Below are 24324 nucleotides of genomic sequence, written 5' to 3' on the forward strand. Positions count from 1 at the left end.
GGTTAATGGACACAGTGAATGAACAAAATAAATATTTAAAAAAATAAAAATAAAAAATACGCAGCGAGGGACGATAAAACGTGGGTGTGACATTTCAATGTGAAAAATAAAAAAAAAAAAAAGAGAGGGTTGTTTAAATGACAAAAAATTTATTCATAGTAGTGTAAAAATAAAAAATATATATATATTTTTCTCTCTTTTATATTCTAGATGTAGAATGTTTTTTTTTGTTATAATTTTTATATATAAAATATAATTAAAAAATATTGTTTTCTTTTTTTTTAAAAAAAATTTTAAAATACACATTGTGTTTATTGGGTTTATTGAGTCACAAGAACAATCACTTGGCAAGAAAAAAAAAGGAAAGAAGAAAGCCACTTGACACAATGGCTTCAGAAAGGTATGTGTCAATGACAAAAATTTAAAAAACACTTTTAAATTACTCCAATATTTATTACCTACTGTAATTTATTTTTACATATATTATTGTTGCTGTTGTTGTTATTTTGTATCTAGAAAAGCAAAAGTAGGACGATTGATTGCAGTTGAATTAATCAATATGTATTATTGTTGAAACTTCCGGGCAATTTGTCCAGGTTGAGTTAATGTCCACACTTAATCATTGGGCAATCAAAATTGACCTGACAATATAGAAAAAAAAAAAAAAAAAATTAGAGCATGCTAAAACAATTGACATAGGAGAAGGAATTATTTATTTTTTTTTTTGTTTTTTTTTTGAACTCTAGGGTGGGTCTTTTTGTTCTTTAGAATTTATTTGTTATTTAAAAATGAATTATTTTATTATAAAATTATTGTCCATCAGATTGACCCACTTGTTTATGTATTTTATTAAAACAACAAAAATCATTTTCATTTTAATTGCGTAATTTTGATATTTAAAAATGATACTATTAAATTAATATATAAAAATAAATAATAGTGCATGGGGTATTTGTGTGTTGTACTTTCTCAGCCTTGTTTAGCCAATTAAATTGACCAATAATAATGACGATGTTGATGCTGATGATGACAAGGAAAAAAATAAATAAAAAAAAAACATGTGTGTGCCAGCATGACATCATCATCATCATCAGCAGCAGCAGCAGTATCAAGCATTATTATGTTGCCCCTTACGCATCGTCAATTATATTATACATTTTTTTAATATAAATATAAATACAACAACAACAACAACAACATTATTATATCTTATAAATAATTTGCCGGTTCGTTATTTATTCCAAAAATGGAATAATCTAATTTCATATATAATTATTAAATTATTAATGTATTTTAAATTATTTTGTTGAAATTAAATTTTTTATTTGCAGCAGAATGGAATGGGTGGAAATAATCGAGCCACGTACCAAAGAGCACATGTATGCCAATCTGACTACTGGTGAATGTGTCTGGGATCCACCGCCTGGAGTTCCTGTGTATGTTTTATTTCAAATTTTACATTTTTTAAAACTTTAAATTATTTTTTATATTTTTGTGGCTATCGATTTCCATTATACCACAATTTTTTCCTCTATAAAAAGGAAAAAAAAAAAAAAAAATACTTGTATCTTTTTTATTATCGATATTTATTTTAAAAATAATTTACTTTTAGTATGTATTTATAGATTTTATAGATTTATTTATTTTACAGAAAAAAGACTGATAATAATCAGTGGTGGGAACTATTTGATCAAAATACCTCGAGATTTTATTACTACAATGCAACATCACAAAAAACTGTTTGGCATAGACCAACTGATTGTGATATTATTCCTCTTGCTAAACTTCAGGTAATAATTATTAAATATATTATTTTTTCATTATTTTTTTTTCAATGTGCTGAAAAAGCAAACGGATAGGATCACGTGTCGGGTTCCTCTTTCTATCTAAAAATAGATTATCATTTTTTTGCTTGCTTGGAGAAAATAAAAATGAAAAGTTAAGGAACGTTTTGTAAATTTTTGTTGCTAGCCAAAGGAAGAGCCTTTATGAAAAAAAAAAAAAAAAAACCAAATTAATATGAATATGAAAAGCAAATTAAATTTCATAGTAGGTATAAATAATATGACATACACACACTTGAATTTGTGATGAATCAATTGTCTCTTATTTTAATTTTTAAATTTTTTTTTTTATCAACGAGGGAATAAAAATTGATTTAAATTAAGCATATTGTTTGATCTTTGTGAACAAACACAATGCTTCAACCTATTATCTTTAAATAAAAAGATTTTTTTTTTTCAAAATTTTTGTTTATCTTATTTTAAAATTACTTTGGCCTAAATAAATTTATAATAAAATTGTGTAAATAGTCGTTTTTCTTCTTTGTTTTTTTAAAAAAACTATATTTATTTACAGACGTTGAAGCAAAATACTGAACCAGCTGGTGGTGCTAGTGGGACTGATGGTCAACCAACAGAATCACGAAGAAAAGAGACTGTATCAACTCAAACACAAACAACAACTATTGGTAGAACTGGAAGATATGAACAAGATAATTTTGCTTTATCATCAGGAGTAAGTTTACACTTGAAATAATTCTAATCTCTTGCAGATACCTGATATGAAATTTATCATTTATTTATTTAACAGCAGATTGGTATTGGTTCGTGTAAGCCACGTATATCAGGTGTTGGTGTAGATGCTAAATTATCACCATCATCACCATTACCATCAACAAGACGACCTCATCATCATCATCACCATCATCATCATCATCATCAGTACAATAATCGACATCATCATCGTCATCATGATCAACAACAATCATCATCACCACAACAACAACAGCAACAACAACAACCACCACCTCCACCACCATTGTCATCATCATCATCATCAAATCGTCGTCATCATAATCATTCACAAGATTCTGGTCGTTCAAGTGATAGTTCAATATCACACAGTCGTACTTCTCTTGAATCAGCTGCTGCTGCATATCGTCTTCTTGAATCACCACATCGTCATCGTTCTGGAAATATTAATCAACCACCACCACCACCATTATCATCATCATCCACAACAACAACAACAGCAGCAACAACAACTCGTGGTAGTGGCAGTAGCACTGGTGGCTCAGCTAGTACACTTGAAGCAAGATCACAAAAAAGTGGAAGTGGTGGTGGTGGTGGTGGTACAGGAACACTTGAAAGTACAAAAAATAATAATCATCAAATAATATCTGGTGAACCACCACCACCACCGCCATCATCACTTGGTCTTTCATTATCAACAAGTACACCATTATTTAAAAAAAAAATATTTGCTGAACAACAACAACGTGATGTAAGAGGACAAAATGTAGATTCTGAACAACGAAATAGAAATGGTAAGTTTTGATAAATATAAATAAATAAAAATATAATATTAAAATAATATACCTATTATAATTTATTAGGTCGTGAATATAGTAGTGGAAGTAGTCGTGTATCATATGGACCAGAGCCAAGTACATCGCCTTATCGTGAAACATCAATTGATTCACGTTTATATAGACAAGAAATGCCACCATATCGTCCAACAGATAATATACAACAATCAAAAACACCACCATCTTCATCATCATCATCATCACATGATAAATATGGTTTATTAATTGATAATAGTAATCGTTATCATCGTGAACGTGATACAACATTTAATCGTGATCGTGTTAATAGTTTGGAAAAATCAAATTTAAGCTCAGGTGGTTATTATTCAAGTGGTAGTGGACATACAAGAAATATTAATAAAAAAGATATATGTGCTAGTGGAATTGGCAGTATTGGAAGAAGACAACATCAAAGTGGTAATAGTAGTAGTAGTGTTGGTGGTGGTGGTGGTCGTGGTGGTGCTATAGATACAAATACAAAAGAATTAATATATAGTTCAATGTTGACTGATAAAAAATCATTTGATAATGGATCTAAAAGATTAACAACAACAACAACATCATCACAACAACAACATAGTAATATATCAAAACAAAAAAGTTTAGATGTTATTGAAAAAAGTTGTAGACAAGTTGTTGATAAAGATGATTATGCAAGAACAAAATGTAATAATAATAATTTATTAGATAGTAATTGTCAACAGGCATTGGCAAGAAGTTATAGTTTTGTTCAACAACAAAAATTACAACAACAATTAATGAGACGACGTGATAGAGATGATGATTCAATGCATGAAAGATATTTAGTTGGTGCACAAGGACATCATCATCATCATCATCATCATCATCAAAGTGGTAGACATCGTCTTGATAGTAATACAAGCAGTAGTAATGAAAGTAATGACAGTAGTTTAAACAGTGCAATTGTTGATGATATTGCATCACATCCAGATGACGATGATGATGAAGATGATGATAATCATGATCATGATGTTGGTAATATTATTAGAAAAAAACGTAGTAATGGTAATCCTAGTCCACCAGTATCACCATATTATGGCAATTTGATGGTTGATGCTGATCATTTATTGCCATTACAACATTATATTTTACAACAAGCTAAATTATCTGGTGAGTATTTATTTTTTTTGTTTAAATTTTATTTAAATATTATTTATTTATTTATTTATTTAAAATTAGGTTGTTACAAATTTGGTGATCCTCTTTTAGTTGAGGAAGGTGAAGATTCACTGGAAGAAGAAGTTGGTGGTGATAATATTGGTACTGGTACTGGTGGTGGTGGTAAAGTTGTTGCTGTTGGAGGAGGTGGTGTCGTTGGAAGTGGTGGTATAGTTCGTACTGATGATGATTCAGATGATCAATTTGCTGATGATGAAGCAGCAAGTAATCAGGGTGATTCATCTAGTCAAGAATATTTAGAAGATCATTATGCTGATTTAGGTAATTATGATACAGCTGGACTTGCAACATATTACAATACAGCTGAAACATTAACACGTTCACAAGCAGCAAGTTCAGCTCAATCTACATTACCATCAACAGCACCACTTGCACCAATTATAACAAATCAACAATCTCTAAAAATATCATTACGTGAAATAAATTCAAATACAACAATAGCATCAACAACAGCAACAACAGCAACATCATTAACATCAACAACAGCATCATTAACAAGCTGTCCAAGACCAACATCATTACCAGCAACAAATACATTTACAAGCCTAGTCAAAAGTTATGATATTGCTGATGGTGATGATGGACGACGTGATGATACAACTGGTGGTGATATTGAAAAATATGCCCAAGATAATGTTAATTTAAATTGTGGTAGACCAAAAGGTTTACGTTTATTATTTAGAAAAAAATTTAGTGTACGTGATATATTAAGTTGGTCAAAGGATCCAATACCTCGACCAATGTTAAATGTTGTTGAGGGTGAAAAATTATTAAAACGTGAAGCATGTAATTTATTTAGACTTGTACAAGTATATATGGGTGATAGAAAAGCAAATGTTGGTATGACACTTGATGGTGTTGCAATGGATATTGTTAATACTGTATTTTCAAAACCACCATTACGTGATGAATTATATGTACAAATATGTCGTCAAACAACTGAAAATCCACGTAAAGAAAGTTTAAGAAGAGGATGGGAATTAATGGCTGTATGTTTAGCATTTGTACCACCAAGTAGTACATTTGAACCATATCTTGAGGGTTATATGAATCGACATCGTGATCCAAATTTTCAATTTCCTGAAGTTGCTAAATGGCCAATTCATGTACAAGTTAGTCATTATGCAACAGTTGCTTGTCGTAGATTACAAAGAATTGGTGCTAATGGTAAAAGACAACCTAAAAAATCAACAATTGAAGATATTGATCAGGCACGTCATCAAATATTTCGTGCATCAATGTTTGGTGCAACATTATCTGAAGTTATGGCATTACAACGTGATCGTTTTCCAAATCGTGAATTACCATGGATACAAACAACATTAACACGTCAAGTACTTGTACGTGGTGGTACATTAACTGAGGGTATATTTCGTGTATCAGCTGATGCTGATGAAGTTAGTGCACTTAAATTATGTCTTGATAAATATGAAGATAGTGGTACATTATCAGCATCACAAGATGCACATGCACCAGCTTCATTACTTAAATTATGGGTTAGAGAATTATATGAGCCACTTATACCAGATATTTTTTATTCTGAATGTGTTTCAATGAGACATGATGAGACTGAAGCTGCGGCTGTTTGTGCAACAGCAATTATTGATAGACTTCCTGATTTAAATCGTCGTGTATTGTCTCATTTAATACGTTTTCTTCAGGTAATTTATTTAAAAAAATACAAACATTAAAAATATGTGTTTATTATTATTTTTATTGTTACAGATATTTGCAAGATCAGATGTTGTACAACGTACTAAAATGGATGCAAATAATTTAGCAATGGTAATGGCACCAAATATATTACGATGTACCTCTCAAGATCCACGAGTTATACTTGAAAATGCAAGAAAAGAAATGGCTTTTGTTCGGATATTAATTGAATCATTAGAAACAGCTTGGGTGGATGATTTACACTGATATATATCTATTATATTATTATCTGCACATAATCTTTTTTTATCATTTTTTTGCCATCCTAGTTTTATTCCTCTTTTTGTCTCTTGTCTCACACTATGCCAAATAATAAAATGAACATATTGAAGGAAAAAAAAAATCAAGATGATTAAATACAATAATAAAATTAATTTAAATATATAAAAAAAAACGAAAAAAAAAAAAAAAAAGTAACAAAATAATATAAATAAAAAATTAAAAATAAACAAGTGTTTTTTTGTAATTATTTTTTATAATTTAATTTAATAAATTTTTTTTTTTTTCCATTGATTAATAATATCAATAATGTCAAGATTTCTGAATTTTTAAAAAAAGAGAAAATACAACTGATCCACCTAGTGGATGACTTGAAAGATTAAGTTCAAAAGTATATATTTGTAGATTGCAAATTTGCAACAACAACAACAAAAATCTAATACTTTTTAATGAATATTTTAATTATAATTTATAATTTATTTTTTATTGTTTTTATTGATACATTAATAAAAAATAAAAATAACAAACACATAAAAATATATTAACAATATTTAATGTGTTGTTATTAAACTTATAATTTATAAAAAAAATTTCGTATAACGAGCATGATTATTTTTTATTTTTTCGATCCAGTCAATCCAGTTAAATTAATTCTATTGTCTCATCAACTGGATCCTTCAATTCAGCTAATTTATTACCTTTATGTTCAACCAAATAATAATAATTTAATCCTGAATAACTATCAACAATTGATACTTTTGTATTATTATTTATTGGAATACCAGCTTTTACCAATAAATCATTAACACAAGATTTTTTAGTTGGTAAATCAAATATTATTAATTTTTTTTCATCATCTGGCATTAAAATTAACATTTTAATTTTTGGTTCAAAAAGTGATGTTTCTAAATCAGCAATTTTTTCATATGAATATTCAAAAAAATTTTCATCAATTAATAATTCATTCGATACTTTACTAATCGAATCATTAACTTTAGTTGAATGAATTTTTAAATTTGTACTATCACACTCAACAATGTAATTTATATTAGTTAATGTTTTATGAATAACACGTGATACTTCTGTTTCATCATCTATTATTATACGACCTTTTTTTAGTATCTTTTTGACATGATATTTTTTATATGGTAACTTTAATAATAATATTTCTTTCATACAATTTGGCTCAATTAATATTTGAAGTAGTTGTTCAATCATTAATTCTCGTGGATTATCAACTATTGTTAATGCCAATTTATACATTTGAGAATTATTTTTTGGTTTAGAAATTGTATTATTTTTTTCAATTGAATAAATTGTATCATTTTCTTCTATAGGTCCAGAATAATCATTTTCTTTAAAACTCTTTAAAATCTCAGAATATATATTATTTGTATTCCTTAAATTATTTTCTTCTGTATATGGATAATTTGTTTCAAATTCAAATGAATCGTCTTCTACAGATGAATTATTGTTTGATGAATTAAAAGTTGTATCATTTACTCCAGTTGAATTATTATCATATGTTTTGACTTGTTGATCAACTCCTGTTATTTTTGAATTGCCAACTTTTTTAAAACTATTATTTTTTATCAACACACGTAATTTATTATTACGTGTATTTTCTTTTGAATATTTTTTTTTCCTTATTATCTTGCTAGATATTTTTGATAAATGTTTTTTTTTTCCTTTAGCTATTGCTTCAAAACACCCAGGATAATTATTATTATTATTCATTTTTATATTTATTTTTTAAATTTACCAATAATTGCTGAAAATGAAAAAAAAAAAACCAGTTACATAAAACAGTCAATATAATATACCTAATTAATTTATTATTATTTGACAACTGCTGTTGTCAATTTTTTATTTTTAATTAATTTCTATATAGATAAATTAATTTTGTTTTTGTTTTTCATTGTGCTTTGATAAATAAATAAATAAATAAATACTTACATATATGTATGATTATTTATTGTATTTAATATTTATTATTAATTTATATATTTTTTTATTTTTGATATTGTTGTTAAAATTGTGTTTTTTCTTCTCACTGCAGTGTTTATAATTTATTTATTATTATGATCACAATAATAACTGAAAACAATTGAAAAACAAAAGAGAGTAAATAAATGCAAATTTAGTTACCTTTTTTACCGACCGCAGACATACTCATCTTTCATCTTCATCACATCGCCATTTGCCAGAGTGTTTCCCCCTTTCCCCCTTTACTGTGCTCCCAGCCCATCATACTATCATAGATTATAGATTTGCACACACTTGCATAAATAGACCCTTGCCATCTGGTTTTTATTTATATAATATACATACACACTACAACGTGGGATAAATCAGTAATAAATATTGCTATAAAATTGTCACGATAATAATTAAAAATGGGAAAAAAGGGTAAATCAAAAGGTAATGGTGGTGGTAGTCTTGGTCGTGCTTTATTGAAAGATCGTTTTGGTTCAGCAAGATCTAAACATCGTTCAAAGGATCCATCAATGGTAAGGAGGTTATATTTTTCTATTATAAACGTGTGTGTGTGTGTGTGTGTTAATTTTAATTTCTTGTTGATTTATTATTAATAAAAAAAATAAATTAATTATTAATAATATGTATATTTTTACAGCTTCATACTGCTGATATTAATGATGGCTATGATTGGAGCACAAAATTAACATCAGTTACTGAGCAAGATTCAATGAATGAATTTTTAGCAACAGCACAATTAAAAGGTACTGATTTTCAAGCTGAAAAATTAAATATAAGATATGTTAATCCACAAAGTAGAATTGGATTATTAACTGATGATGAGAGAAAATCACTTCAAGAACAACATCGTTCAAAGCAAGATTTACTAAAAATACCAAGAAGACCAAAATGGGATGCAGATACAACAGCTTATCAATTAAAAACAAATGAAGATTTATCATTTGCCAAATGGCGGGCTGAATTAAATATTCTTCAAGAAGTTGAAAATTTAACATTAACACCATATGAAAAAAATCTTGAATTTTGGCGACAATTATGGAGAGTAGTTGAACGTAGTGATGTTATTGTTCAAATTGTTGATGCAAGAAATCCACTATTATTTCGTTGTGAGGATTTAGAAAAATATGTCAAAGAAGTTGATGATACAAAAACAAATTTAATACTTGTTAATAAATCTGATTTTTTGACTGAAGAACAGAGACAAATTTGGGCTAATTATTTTACTGAAATTGGTGTTCAAGTTGCATTTTTTTCTGCTCTTGATACAACTGAAGAAGATGAAAAAACTATAAAAGAACAAGATGAAGATGAAGAAGAAGAAGAAGATGATGATGATGATGATGATGATGATGATGAAGATGATGAATCAGAAAGTGAAGATTCTGATAGTAAATATGAAAGTGCTGAAGAAAATGTAGATGAGAAAGAAGATGAAAAAAAAAATAATGATCATGTTGTTGTTGATAATGATGGTGATGATGATAAAGAAAAAGAAAAAGAAAAAGATGAATCAATTGGAAAATTTGAACACAATTCACCAGAAATATTATCAAGAACTCGTCTTATTGAATTTTTTAAATCAATGGGAACAAATAGAAATACATATACACCAGGTGTTACAACAATTGGTCTTGTTGGTTATCCAAATGTCGGTAAAAGTTCAACAATAAATGCAATATTTACTGAAAAAAAAGTATCTGTATCAGCAACACCAGGAAAAACAAAACATTTTCAAACATTATTTGTTGATAAAGAATTGTTACTTTGTGATTGTCCTGGTTTAGTAATGCCAAGTTTTGTTTGTACAAAAGCTGAAATGGTATTAAATGGTATATTGCCAATTGATCAGCTGAGAGATCATGTACCATCTGTAACACTATTGGGTACATTGATACCACGTCATATTCTTGAGGATGTATATGGTATTATGTTGCCAATGCCATTAGATGGTGAGGATCAAAATCGTCCACCAACATCAGAAGAAATATTAAATACATGGGGATATAATCGTGGTTTTATGACACAAAATGGACAACCAGATAATCCAAGATCAGCAAGATATGTTTTAAAAGATTTTGTCAATGGTAAATTATTGTATGCTGTTGCTCCACCTAATTATGATCAAAATAAATATCATACATTTCCACCAAGACATAAAACAGTATCTGAAAAACATGTTTTACCAGCTCGACAATTGAGAGCAAATCGTGGTGTTGTCTACACAAATGAAGACATGAATCGTAATTTTTTCCATTCAAATACTAGTGGAATACATGTCAGAGGTAAAATACCAGCAAATTTGAATATGAAAGCCACTGATGGTCTTTATGCAGAATGGGGAGAAAAGAAAGTAAAGTTAAGATATGAAAGGAAACAAAATAATATAAAATCACGAAAACGTAATGCTCATTTGGATCAACATTAGTTGAAATAATATTTACCTAAAATTTTTTTCTTTTTTTTTTTCTATTGTTTTTTGAAATAACTATGTATATGTATATCCATAACTTTTACTTTTAATTATTAAAAATTTCTTTAATAATAATAATTGTGTTTTTAATTGTTTTTTTTTTTTCAATAATCTTGTACATATTTTATTTATTTAATTTAAAATTTAATTTATTTTTTTTTCAAGCTGATTCATAAAACACATGTGAGTATTTAATTAAAAAATAATGGAAGATTGTTGATATTATTTTTTACAATGATATTAATCAGCATTAGTCATATAATGACAAAATTTAAAATATTATTTATTTACTTTTTACTCATCCTGATAAATTGGTGAACTTTTTGATAAATCTTGTACAATTCTTTTTTTTTTTTCTTTTTCTCTTTCTATGTACAATTATTACTCATTTATCAATTCACGAAATTATGATTTTACCCAGATAAATAATTCGTCGTTAAATCTGAGAAAAAAAATTTAAAAAACAAATAAAACAATAGCAAAGAAAGCTTTTGTGTGTCCTTGATAAATATATATCTTTTTTCTTCATTTGTTTATTTTTTTCTTTTTTTTATTAATAAAAAAGAATAGTGTGCAACATTGTTCTTCCAAATTTAGTAGATTCAAATTCGTATAAAAGACTGTCAATGTCATTGTCCAAATCATCAGAATTAGCTAGCTAAAAAATTAAATTTTAATAATTAAAAATTAAATAAATTAATATAGCTATTTATTTATTTATTTATTAATAACATACCAAGTCAACTAATTCACAAATAAGAAATGATCCAACAGTTGCCTCTTCATGATTATCCTGAATGTCAATGTTTATTAAATGAACTGGTTGATTGTCAACTGGTGTTCTTGCTTCCATGCATTCAATAACTTGATCATAAACACGTTCCTCACATGTTATTAATAATTCAAATTTTTCTTTGGTTAATTGAAATCTTTCTGGTCTTGGTTTTATTCTTCTATTTCTATCCAGCATGTGAAGTAAACCCATTTGTGTATATCTTAATTATTCAATGATGATGATGATAATAAAATTTAATAAATAGTCAAGGATTTTATATTATAAAAATAAATAAATTAAATGATTGTTTTTTTTTTTTGTTAAATAAAGGATACAATTGTTTATCTTTGGTTAAAAGATCGTTGTAAATTTCATCATATGTTGTACCAAATTCATAGACATTTGGTCTGTCTGGACCACTTCCAGGTAGCTTGACTTTGTCACCAGTACCATATGACTTGACATTGTATCCTTTTTTACTAAAAGAGAAAAAATATATATACATAAATAATAATGTTTTTTATTTGGTAATTAATTTGTTTATTTTTTTTTGTTTTTTTTTTACCTGAGGAAGGCATGGGCTTCCATGCTACGATTCATATTGCTGGAGCATATGACAGCAACGGTAAATGATTTTGTTGAAGGCATCATTAATAACACTAATATTTTATTAAATAATTTGTTTTAAAATATTGACACAACACACACACTTAGTAATTATTTATTGACAAGAAAATAATGTTTTTTAAAATTGTTATATTTATTTACTTCTAGATGATATAATATATAAATATGTTTATTTGATTTCAAGGTGGAGTTTTTATAACCTCAAATATTTAGCTTTGATAATATTATTTATTTAAAATTATATAGGTATGATTAGATGATTTTAATTAAAAATATAAATATGCCTATGTTGTTGGTGTTGACTGGTGAATGTAATTTTAAATGTGTGTCAAAGTTGCCTACCCGGAACGTATGTCATTCTTATTCAACAAACATTAACCTAAGAAAACAAATTTTTTTTTTTTTTTTAATATAAAGATTCTGATTGATTCTGATTAGGTCCACCAGAGTCGACGCCATTTTTTTTTGTTAAAAAAAAAAAAAAAAAAGAGCGCAGACGGAGAATGATTTTTGAAAAAATATTTCCTTGCCACATGCCATCTTTTTCAAGACAATAGTTTATTGAGATAAAAAATAAATATATTGTATGAATAAACAAAATAAATTTTCTAAAAAACCTAAAAATATATAGGTATATATTTATTAAGAAATTAAACAATTTATCAATTCAACCCTTTTTTATTATTTTTATTAATTATAAAAAAAAAAAGTTTATAAAATATTTTGAGGGTTGTTGAATTTTTTTAAATCAAATCATGATAAAACCAATAAAATTTTTAGACTATATTACCGAATTAAATTATATATGGGTATTTATTTATAAATTAAAAAAAAATAAAATAAAAATAATATTAAACAATTGATTTTTTAAATTAATAATTATAATTGTTAAAATTTCGTTTTTTTTTTTTTTTTTTTCTATGAATATTACAATTATTTGAGTGGCACCAACAAAAAATGGTCCATCACAAAATATCTAGATCATTGCGTCTAGATCACAATACAAGTGTAAGCTGTAAAAATAATTCAAGTATAAATGTATAATAGATCTAGAATCAAATAACTATATTACAATTATTATTAATAACATAATCATAAAATATAATTTTTAAGCCACATGACATACATAATATCTAATACAAATATTGTATATATTAATCATCAATAATATTAATCAGCATTTAATTATGAATATATTAATAATGATTATTATTAGGGGGTGTTGAGTAAACTCTCATGTGACTTGATAAGACAACTCTGATTATAATTAAAAAAATAATTTAATACGCATTGAAATTGTTCCACTTTGTTCTCGAAAATTTTATATATTGAGTCACATGTTTTGGTTTAAATATATGAGATATGACTTTCAGGAAGCAATACGATATCTCCCATCCGGACAACAACCATTTGTTTGTATTTGAGTATTTTATAGCGAGCTCTGATTTTTTTTATAATTTATTTTATTCTGCATTTTTATTATTATACTACTATGATTATTTGTCATTCTATGTGTCTCTCTCTCTCTGTCTTTCCATTGATCAGCAACGACGAAGGTGGAGTGTGGACGACGACGGCGACGACGATGAGGGCAGTGGAGGTGAATGGAGGGGTATTTTCTCTCTCTCAATCTCACACACTTTTGCAACTAAAATATATTTTTTTTCTCTTTTCTCTTTCTCTTTCCAGGCACGGCTTAAATACTGCCCATATAAAAACATCGACAAATAATATTTTCATTTCACAAATCTCTGGACCATTGTGTGTGCAACAACACATAACACATCAACACCAACGAGCCATCATCAGCTGATTTGTTTATATTATTATAATATTATTTTGGTAAGATTTTTATTTATCATTATTAATTATTTAAAAAAACATAATACTTGTTAATATTTTTCAACAATTTAATAAGTTGAAAAAATGTTGCAATTAAATTATTGAATAATCTTGTGGTATTTCATCATCATCATCATCATCTTGCTACGCAGTTAGTTTTGTCATTGAAATACGCAATTTTAATAATCATCACTTGATTTATTGATTATCACAAATAAATTTTTTATAAATTGTTAAATTATTCTTAGAGAATTAGACTATTAGACTTGTCTCTTTGTGTTAGTTTTTTATTATTATTATTATTATTTTTGTTATTGTTGTGATGGCTACGGCTTGGGCGTCTGTTTCTTTTTTTTTTTTTATATTACAAAATAGTGTTGAACCAATGAAAGCTACGTGGGACACACAAAGGAAACCTTATGTTTTCAATTAATTTTTTTTTCTACTTGAAATGATAAGCTAAAATATTATTAAATTGTAATCTAATCATTTTTTTTTTAATTTTACAGATTTTATTTCGGATATAATTGAAGCAATCATGAAGACACTTGTGGTATTTATTGTCGCGATAATAGCCGCAACACAAGCTATTTCATTCTTTGACCTTGTCATGGAAGAGTGGGGAACATTCAAGGTATTTTTTAAACAAACAAACAAACAAACAAACAAATAATCACCAATAGATTTTTTAAATATAAAATATAAATTAATTGTATTCTATTTATTACAGGTACAACATAAAAAAACTTATGAAAATGAAGTTGAGGAAAAATTTAGAATGAAAATATTTATGGAAAATAAACATATTATTGCAAAACACAATTCAAAATATGAAATGGGTTTGGTATCATACAAATTGGGATTAAATAAATATGGTGATATGCTTCATCATGAATTTGTTGGTCACATGAATGGTTTTAATAAAACAGTCAATGGAAAAAGTCTCAAAGGAATAAGAAAATTAACTGGTGCTAAATTTATTGAACCAGCAAATGTTGAAGTACCATCATCAGTTGATTGGCGTCAAAAAGGTGCAGTAACACCAGTCAAAGATCAAGGACACTGTGGATCATGTTGGGCATTTTCAACAACTGGTAGTCTTGAAGGACAACACTTTAGACATACTGGTGTTCTTGTATCATTGAGTGAACAAAATTTAGTTGATTGTTCTGGTAAATATGGTAATAATGGATGTAATGGTGGACTTATGGACAATGCATTCCAATATATCAAAGACAACAGAGGCATTGATACTGAAAAAACTTATCCATATGAAGCTGAGGATGATAAATGTAGATACAATCCAAGAAACAATGGTGCTGATGATGTTGGTTTTGTTGATATTCCACAAGGTGATGAAGAAAAACTTAAAAAAGCTGTTGCAACTGTTGGTCCAGTTTCAATAGCTATTGATGCTTCACATCAATCATTCCAATTTTATTCTGAAGGTAAAATAATCTTGTTAATCATGTAAAATAATTTTCTTGTATTTTATTTCAATTAGATTTTATTAATTTTATTATGTGCTTTGATTGCAGGTGTTTATGATGAACCAGAATGCTCAAATACTGAACTCGATCATGGTGTTTTAATTGTTGGCTATGGCACTGATGAAAATGGCAAAGATTATTGGATTGTTAAAAATAGCTGGGGTGAAAGTTGGGGTGAAAAAGGATTCATCAAAATGGCACGTAATCAAGACAACCAATGTGGTGTTGCTTCATCAGCAAGTTATCCTCTTGTGTGATTTAATTTAAAAAATAATATCAAATAATTGATAAAAAAATTAATTATTAAGTGATAGATATTTTTCTTTTTTTCCTTGTGATTGATTGCCAATATTATTTATCTTTTTGTACCATGACAGAAAATTTAAATTAAATTCTCTTCTTTTTTTTTTTTTTTTTGTTTGCCTGTTAGTTTGGCTCAATCACTTTTCATTTATTTTATACTATTATTTAAAATTTATTTTTTCATATGACTCATGTTAAAATATAAATTCTTGTGTGATAAAATTATTGTGTTGTTTTATTTTTATTTATTCTACGAAATTCCTTGTTTTTGCAGTTTTACTTAATTTTAAAATCAACAAATCTTCAAGTTTAAATCGAGACTAAATCTTTAAATTCTTATATGATTATTTTTTTTATTTTTAAATACATTTCTTATCAGCGCGGTTTTTTTTTTTTTTTTTCAATGATACAGTCATACAGGTGACTGATATTATCAACATACAACGAATGTTAATTCAATAGGCAGTCACAAGACTCGGTGTTGAGCACATCTTTTTTTCGTTCCTTATATTTTTTTTCTTTGTTTGACAAGAGCCATCAAAAATCATTTATTTAGGTAAGACAAATTATCTATATTATTATAATAATAATTATATCTAACTCAATTGTTTGTTTTTTATTTTTAATTATTTATTTTTGTATTATAAAAATATTCAAGTATTTATTTTTCATGATTAATTATGTTAAATATTAATTTTTACTTGAAAAATTATTTATTTTTTTCATTGCGCAGTTTGTCTAAAACTCCAACAACGTGGCATTTTTTAAAATTAATTTTCTTTAAATAAATATTTAGACAATTATATATGTTTATTTATTTTTATTTATTAATCATCAACAAAAAGAAAACACATTTTTTTCGTGGACTTTGTTTTTTTTTATGAGTAAACAATGACCTCATTAATTGAATAAATATATTTTTCTTGTTATTTTTCCTAGACAGAGTGAAGTTTAACAAAATCATTATGATGATGACAATGATTCTGGGATTATTTATTTCCATAATGATTTTTGGTTCAAGTGAAAGCCAGGCTTTTTTTAATTTTGAAAATGAAGCCAAGTCTCTTATCCATCAAGAGTGGAAATCATTTCAGGTATTTCATCAAATATACATTAATTAAATTTCAAATAGTAATAAATAATAATATAAATTTTTATTTTTTTCAAGTTGGAATATAATAAAAATTATGAGACACCAATTGAAAAAAAATACAGAATGAAAGTATTTATGCATAACAAAGGATTAATTGCCAAGCACAATGCAAGATATGCCCTCAACAAGACATCATTTAAATTGGAATTAAATAAATTTGGTGATTTGTTACGTTATGATTTTGTAAATCGTATGAATGGTTTTAACAGATCAACAATAAACAGAAATAAATTATTGGGTAAACCTGATGAGCCAGTACCAGCTCATTTTGTACCACCAGCAAATGTTGATTATCCAACAAATGTCGACTGGAGAAAATTGGGTGCAGTAACATCAGTCAAGGATCAAGGACAGTGTGGTTCTTGTTGGGCATTTTCAACAACTGGTGCTCTTGAAGGACAACATTTTCGTGAAAAAGGATATCTTGTATCATTGAGTGAACAAAATTTAATTGATTGTTCAAGTGATTATGGTAATGATGGATGTAATGGTGGACTTATGGACAATGCATTTGAGTATATCAAAGACAATAGAGGCATTGATAATGAAAAAAGTTATGAGTATGAAGCAAGACAAGGAAAATGTAGATATAATAAAAAATCTAGTGTTGCTGATGATGCTGGTTTTGTTGATATTGCTAATAATGATGAAAAACAACTTATGCAAGCTGTTGCAACTGTTGGACCAATATCAGTTGCAATTGATGCATCACATCATTCATTTCAATTTTATTCTCAAGGTATATTGTTGCTATTAATTATGTATATTGTTTTACTGATTTGTTTGTTAATTAAAAATTTATACATGATTTATTTTTAGGAGTATATGATGAGCCAGACTGTTCAACAACTGAACTTGATCATGGTGTTTTGGTAGTTGGTTATGGTACTGATTCTGATACTGGCAAAGATTATTGGCTTGTTAAAAATAGCTGGGGTGAAAATTGGGGTGAGAAGGGATATATTAAAATGTCAAGAAATAAAAATAATCAATGTGGTATTGCTTCATCTGCTAGTTATCCTCTTGTTTAATCAACATCATCATCATCATCAACATCATCATATTAAAAGATAAATATTTATAATAATATTTTAATAATAAATTTAATTTACATTTACATATTTTTTAATTCTATATTTTCTGTAATATATTATTATTCATTTAAAAGTAAATTTAACCAGTGGCATAGAAAGAGAAAAAAAAATTAATATATTGTAGAATCTAGATGATAACAGATGATACAAAATTTTTGACTAGATTATATATTTGTTCATGAAATTTCGAAACAAATATTTTTAGATAATAAATTTGTATGACAAAAAATGTTTACCCAACTAATATTATTTTCTGATAAGCTTCTTCTGATAATTTTATCATTTTTTTTTTTTTTTTTTAATCATTTTATGGCAACTAGAATTTTTTTTTTCACATGGAATTTTTTTTTCAAATTAAATACAATTTAATAATAATAATAATAATTTTAAATAATATTTTGTATTATTTAAAAGTGATGACCTTGTATTTGAAAATAAATTCCTCAACTATGATAAAATTTATCAACAAATAAAAATGTTTTTTTTAAGCAATAAAGATAATATTAATGTTAAAAAAAAATATAAATTTTATTGTTTTGCATTTGTGGCAATATTTATTTTTTTCCGCATTCTAATTATTTAAAATAAAACTGCATTACTTTTGTAAAAAAAACAGAACATAAGCTGACTTTGAATTTCGATTTAAACAACATTTTAATAATTTATTCAAAAAATATTAAATAAACAAATCATGTTTTTATATCGTTTAATTTGTTTATTTATTTTAATTTGTATTATTACAGGTAAGTGTATTATTTTAAAGATAGATATATTTTATCATTTGTCCTTGATCATTGTTTAATTTAAAAAAAAACACATATTTTAGTGGACATTTCAACATCCGAAGAAATTTCCGATGGTGTTGAAGATAAAAACAACAATCCAGCAATACCAAGAGAACCATCGAAAATTACCAATGGTGAAGAGAAGACTAAAGAAAAATCAAAACTTCAAGTTGTTGAAATAACAGAACCACTACACGCTTGTACATCACGAGATATATGGATAAGTGGATCAACCCCTTGTTTTTGATTAAATTTTAATTTATAAAAAAAAAAATGATTATTTCTGTTATTATTATTATTTAAAACTTTAACTCCTCTCATGAATCAGAAAATAAATAAATTTACTGAATAAAATAATTTGTGTTTTATAATTTTTTTCTAATAAATAAGTAAATCCTATGATTTTTGTTTTTCAAATAACTTGGCGGGAAGACAGTGCCAACATGGATTCCTCTCTCTTTCTATCTCTCTCTTTTCTCTATTGAGTACAAAAATAATAACAACAATAAAAATTTGTATTATGAAATTTCTTTTAATAAATTTTTAAATTAAATTTACCATAAATTTTAATAATATTAATTAGCAATAAACATATTTTTATATTAAAAATTTAATAATTTGACAAATAATTCATTAATGAGTAGTGTTGACAAAAAAACAAAAAATAAATTTATATAAACAAGTACATGTAAAATAAACAATATATTAAAATGTTGATAAAATTAATAAATCGTGTATTAAAAGGTGAAATAAAAAGTGAAAAAATACTCGATTGGTTAACGACAGATAATCCTTTGGTAAGTAATTAACCGATTATTTTTATAACTTGAAAAATAAATAAATAAATAAATTTGAAGGTTATGTGTACCATAAAATACATATGTTTATATATTTATAATTTTTTGTTTTATTTAAGGATATTGTATTTCCGGATGTCGTACAAAATGAATCAACAAGAGTTGAATTTGTCCTCACCTTTCTTGATTATTTACGTGAACAATGCCAAGGGTAATTATCATTTCCCCCTTATTATCATTATTATCAAGTATTTTTATTTTTTTAATGATATTATTATTGTTATTATTTTATTTAAAATACAGAATACTCGAGCCTGGAACAAATGAATCAAATGGTCTCCCTCAAACTCCATCAAAAAAAGATAAAATAAATACAATTATTGACAACAATAATGACACATTAAACAAACAAAGTGACAAAAATAAAAATTTAGAAAATAGAATGTTAAGACTTGATTTGTCGAGTGACAATAAAACAACAATTTTAGATTCTCCAAATCGTCAATGTGATAGTTATCAAACTAGTACACCAGTTAAAACAATAATTCATCAAAAAAATAAAAGTTTTAATGCATCATCATCATCAAATTTTACAAATATATTATCACCAACAAATTCAAGTGCCTTACGTTCTGATAATCAATCATCATCATCAACAGCTGGAATAGTTAATATAAGCTTTGGTGATGTATCAATTGATTCATCAATCAGCTCACCACAAACAACTAAAAATTCAATATTTAATGACTCAATTATATCAAGTTCATCAGCAGTAGCATCTAGTCCATTATCACCACTCTATACAAGCCAAGTGTCCACTAAAAATAGCTCTAGAAATAATAAAAGATCAAATAATAAAAATAACTCACAAAATTTAGATAAATCACAAAATAAAAAAAGTTTTACACTTGCTGATTTTGTTGATACGACAAATACAAAAGTATTTAAAAATGATGCTAGTACTGAAAAAGATGATAATAATACGAAAAATAAATCAAGATCTAGAAGACGAATTAAACCAACAAAATTAAATGTATCAAGTTGTCAAGGTAATTTTTTAAAAAAAATAATAATATAAAGATTAATTTAAAATTTATATTGGGATAATTGAAATGTATTATTTTTTGTTCATTTAGATAATCAACAACAACAAGTATTTGGTATAATAACAAGACCAGTTATAAAAAATCCTCAATTTTATTCAGCAGAACCAACGGAAAATAATATTGCCTCATTTGAAACTGAAAGAGAATTATTAAAATTAGAAAGACAACGACAAATTGACGTACCAATAACAGATACAAGCAATATTGAACAAAAATGTTTAATAACACAAACAAAAACATCAACTATTATATTGGCAAAAATTGAGCTTGTTGATGAAATTAAAAGTTTAGATATATTAGCAAATATTTATGGTCAATTAATTAGTAATAATTTAGTACCAAATCCAATGAGTGAATTGTATTTTATAATAACACTGATAACATCACAATTTAAAAATACAGATTCACATACAAATTCAGATAGTTTCAATAAGCTCAAAGAAAATATGGGTTGTCAAGAAATATGTGATGATAAAAATATTATTATTAATCATGAAAATGATAGAGATAAATCAACCAATGAGACACAATATTTATCAACAATTCATCAGTGTATTTATTTTGCAACAAAAGTACTTGCAAGTCTAAAAAATTTATTAACAGCTTTAGACAGAACGACAATTAAATTATTATCACAAAATATTAATGTCATTAATTTTCAATCAGATTTACATGATTATTTGACAAAACTTTATGATGAAAAATACAAAGAGTCAAGAATATTCAAACAAAATGAGCAGCAGTCCACTGAACAAACAAATGTTTGTTTTCATGTTGAAACAGATAATCTTGATCATTTTCCTTCACCATTGTCATTTTCAACATTTAGAAAACAACGTGATTTATTTTATGAAATTATAAAAATTTGGGAAGACAATCATTTGTCACCAGATTGGAATTTTTCAAGTTCACTTGGACGTAAAATAAATACAATGTTAACAATGCACAATGACACTGTTAATTATTTTCATATTGCACGTTTATTTAAATCACAACTTTTAATATCATCAATGCAATATGGACAAGTTGAAAATCCAATAATAACTGATGACTACAATAACATACTGGAATCATTGAAAAATATTAATCCAGAAAAGCTAAAACAATTACAAGAACGTTTAGTAACACCAGTCCAGTCAATTGGTCCAGTTCCAAAACCATTATTTTTTGGTGTACAAGAATTTTATCGTGATTTTTTATTAACATCATCAAACGCAATATTTAATACGATACTTGAAAATAGTCTAATTCAAGAAATAACATTATTAAATAATACAAAATTTACATGCAGTGATTTGGATATTAAATCTGAAAAGAGTGTCGATGAAAATACTAAAGAAAAATATATGATTTGCATATCAAATCTTCGTGTATTATCAAAATTTCTTGGTTTTTTAATAAGTATACCATATAAAAGTGAAATAAATAATTTAGATATAATAAGTACACAAATATCATTGAGAAATAATTATATACCATCATTGGATTTGTTGAGTTACATAAATGATGCAATTAAAAATGGTAAATTATCATTAACAATACCTTGGATTGTTGAATACTTAGCAATGCTTGATGTAGTATCACTTAGACTATCATATTACATTAAAATACTTGAAATATTATATTGCATTTATCGTACGTCAAATAAATATATGTGCAATGAGGCATCATTGTTGATTACATTCTCAATTGGTTGGCTATTTGAACAGCCTAATTTTCCAAAAAATTTATACTGCAATTGGCAAATGAAATTTAGCCAATTATCTTATGAACAATTGGGTATTGTTAATGATGATAATAATGTTATTAAAAAACAATTAAATGTCAATACACTTGTCAAAGAACAAAATAGCCATAATAATAATAATATTATATTAGATAAAATGAATTTAATTGATGTTAGAGCACTGTACATATGTTGTCCATTTTTACGTGAATTTAAAATATTATTAACACATGGTAAAACAAATATTAGTCAAAATAATACATCAAAAAGACATATAACACCTGTGTCATGTCAGCTATCACAACCATCAAGTCAAACAAAAGCTAAAACAATTGAGTTACAACTTGAAGAAGCATTTTTTCATGGTCATCAAAGTTCGGTTAAAAATACTGTTGATTTTGTTGCTGAAAGAGTTGCATCAAGTTGTGTTAAATATATTTGTCGTATTATCATACCAGATATTAAAAATAAACATTTATTGATGATGAAAAAATTTATTGATAATGATAGAGACAAGAGACCAGATTCTACTTGTGCAGAAATATTACAAATGATGAGTGATAAATTTTCAAATATTATTATTGATGTTACTGATGAGATAAGAAATAAAATTGATGAAATTATTACAGCTATGTGTAAAGATAGAATTACCAATGCAATGACTTCGTTACTTGCTGAAGACATGCATGAACAAGTTAAAAATATGTGTATTCAAATTTCAATAAGAATGTCACTTGAAAGAATTCATCAGTGGTTTGATTCATATATTAAAGATGCATTTTCATCAAAAGATTTTTATACAAAATCATTGTCAATGAGTAATAAAAATGTTGATAAAACTTTACCACCATTTTCATTGATGACGAGTAAAAAAATAATTCATAATGATAATGCACTAGCTCCAACATTGGTGATAAATGCTGTGAGAAATATGATGTGGGAATTAATTGAAAAACATGGTAAATGGGCAATTGTTACTAAAGATAATATTTTAAAAATTTTAAATAATCTTGAAGAAACATTTTGCCAAAGAATTGATCTTGTTCATTCTGTTAAAAGTATGATGTATCCATTGAGTTTTGATTTTGCTCTACATATTATTGTATTTGACAGACAATTATTTGACATTGATGTTGAGGATAAATTTATAGTCATTTGGAAAATATGTAAAAATGATCAATTTGATCAATTATTTGCTGGACTTTTATCACCAAGAAATATGAAACTTTTTACTCAAACATTTGATCCATTGGTCTGGCAAAGATATGGAATTTTAATTAGAAGATTGTTAAAAGAAAATTTAATTGAAATGGAAAATTTTAGTGATCAGTGTATTGCACTTTTTAGACATGAATGGCCGATAAATATTTTACGAGGAGTTGCTCAACTTTTAACTGAAACTATTGACAAACACAAATGTACTGATGAACATGCAGAAAAAATTAAATATTTTATTGATTGGACTGCTGAAATGTGTGCTGGTTTTGATTTTTAATTGTTTTAATTGTTTTTTTTTTTTTTAATTTTAATTTTTGTATTATTATTATTATTATAAATAAATAAATGAATCTTTTTGACAAAAAGCTGCATTTGTAAATGATCTAAAACTATTTTAAATATTTTCTTTATCAATTCATCAAGTATTAAATTAAATAA

At 26.1% G+C, this 24324-nt stretch overlaps 6 protein-coding genes across 9 annotated transcripts; 5 read left to right on the forward strand and 1 right to left on the reverse strand.

Annotated features, from left to right (window-relative positions):
• Positions 1-225: 225 nt before the first annotated feature.
• On the forward strand, positions 226-6735 carry LOC122858563 (probable serine/threonine-protein kinase DDB_G0282963). 4 transcript variants are annotated; one of them, XM_044161510.1, is made up of 8 exons: positions 226-400; positions 1332-1436; positions 1652-1790; positions 2359-2517; positions 2593-3328; positions 3398-4501; positions 4571-6231; positions 6296-6735. In XM_044161510.1, the coding sequence occupies exons 1-8, from the start codon at positions 387-389 to the stop codon at positions 6488-6490; spliced, it is 4113 nt and encodes a 1370-aa protein (XP_044017445.1). In that variant the 5' UTR covers positions 226-386; the 3' UTR covers positions 6491-6735. The 4 variants fall into 4 exon arrangements, with proteins under 4 accessions (XP_044017445.1, XP_044017448.1, XP_044017446.1 ...); XM_044161513.1 differs by having other exon boundaries at positions 4601-6231; XM_044161511.1 differs by having other exon boundaries at positions 2596-3328; positions 6296-6630.
• Positions 6736-8721: 1986 nt separating this feature from the next.
• LOC122858571 (large subunit GTPase 1 homolog) lies at positions 8722-11050 on the forward strand. Its single transcript, XM_044161538.1, has 2 exons — positions 8722-9012; positions 9138-11050. Exons 1-2 carry the CDS (start codon positions 8899-8901, stop codon positions 10923-10925), a joined length of 1902 nt encoding a protein of 633 aa, XP_044017473.1. The 5' UTR covers positions 8722-8898; the 3' UTR covers positions 10926-11050.
• A 259-nt stretch (positions 11051-11309) lies between these two features.
• Positions 11310-12786, reverse strand: LOC122858589 (RNA polymerase II subunit A C-terminal domain phosphatase SSU72). Its single transcript, XM_044161565.1, has 4 exons — positions 12311-12786; positions 12081-12224; positions 11707-11965; positions 11310-11628 (listed from the first exon to the last, which is right to left on the reverse strand). The coding sequence occupies exons 1-4, from the start codon at positions 12394-12396 to the stop codon at positions 11524-11526; spliced, it is 594 nt and encodes a 197-aa protein (XP_044017500.1). The 5' UTR covers positions 12397-12786; the 3' UTR covers positions 11310-11523.
• Positions 12787-13892: 1106 nt separating this feature from the next.
• LOC122858581 (cathepsin L-like) lies at positions 13893-16422 on the forward strand. The gene is made up of 5 exons (XM_044161550.1): positions 13893-13984; positions 14062-14214; positions 14724-14848; positions 14945-15662; positions 15753-16422. The coding sequence occupies exons 3-5, from the start codon at positions 14753-14755 to the stop codon at positions 15959-15961; spliced, it is 1023 nt and encodes a 340-aa protein (XP_044017485.1). The 5' UTR covers positions 13893-13984; positions 14062-14214; positions 14724-14752; the 3' UTR covers positions 15962-16422.
• Positions 16423-16972: 550 nt separating this feature from the next.
• Positions 16973-18774, forward strand: LOC122858578 (procathepsin L-like). Its single transcript, XM_044161546.1, has 3 exons — positions 16973-17101; positions 17176-17899; positions 17980-18774. The coding sequence occupies exons 1-3, from the start codon at positions 16973-16975 to the stop codon at positions 18189-18191; spliced, it is 1065 nt and encodes a 354-aa protein (XP_044017481.1). The 3' UTR covers positions 18192-18774.
• A 766-nt stretch (positions 18775-19540) lies between these two features.
• On the forward strand, positions 19541-24251 carry LOC122858562 (codanin-1). The gene is made up of 4 exons (XM_044161509.1): positions 19541-19836; positions 19956-20047; positions 20140-20885; positions 20973-24251. Exons 1-4 carry the CDS (start codon positions 19750-19752, stop codon positions 24161-24163), a joined length of 4116 nt encoding a protein of 1371 aa, XP_044017444.1. The 5' UTR covers positions 19541-19749; the 3' UTR covers positions 24164-24251.
• Positions 24252-24324: the final 73 nt, after the last annotated feature.

Source organism: Aphidius gifuensis, linkage group LG6 (genome assembly GCF_014905175.1).
Source record: "Aphidius gifuensis isolate YNYX2018 linkage group LG6, ASM1490517v1, whole genome shotgun sequence".
Lineage (NCBI taxonomy): Eukaryota > Metazoa > Arthropoda > Insecta > Hymenoptera > Braconidae > Aphidius > Aphidius gifuensis.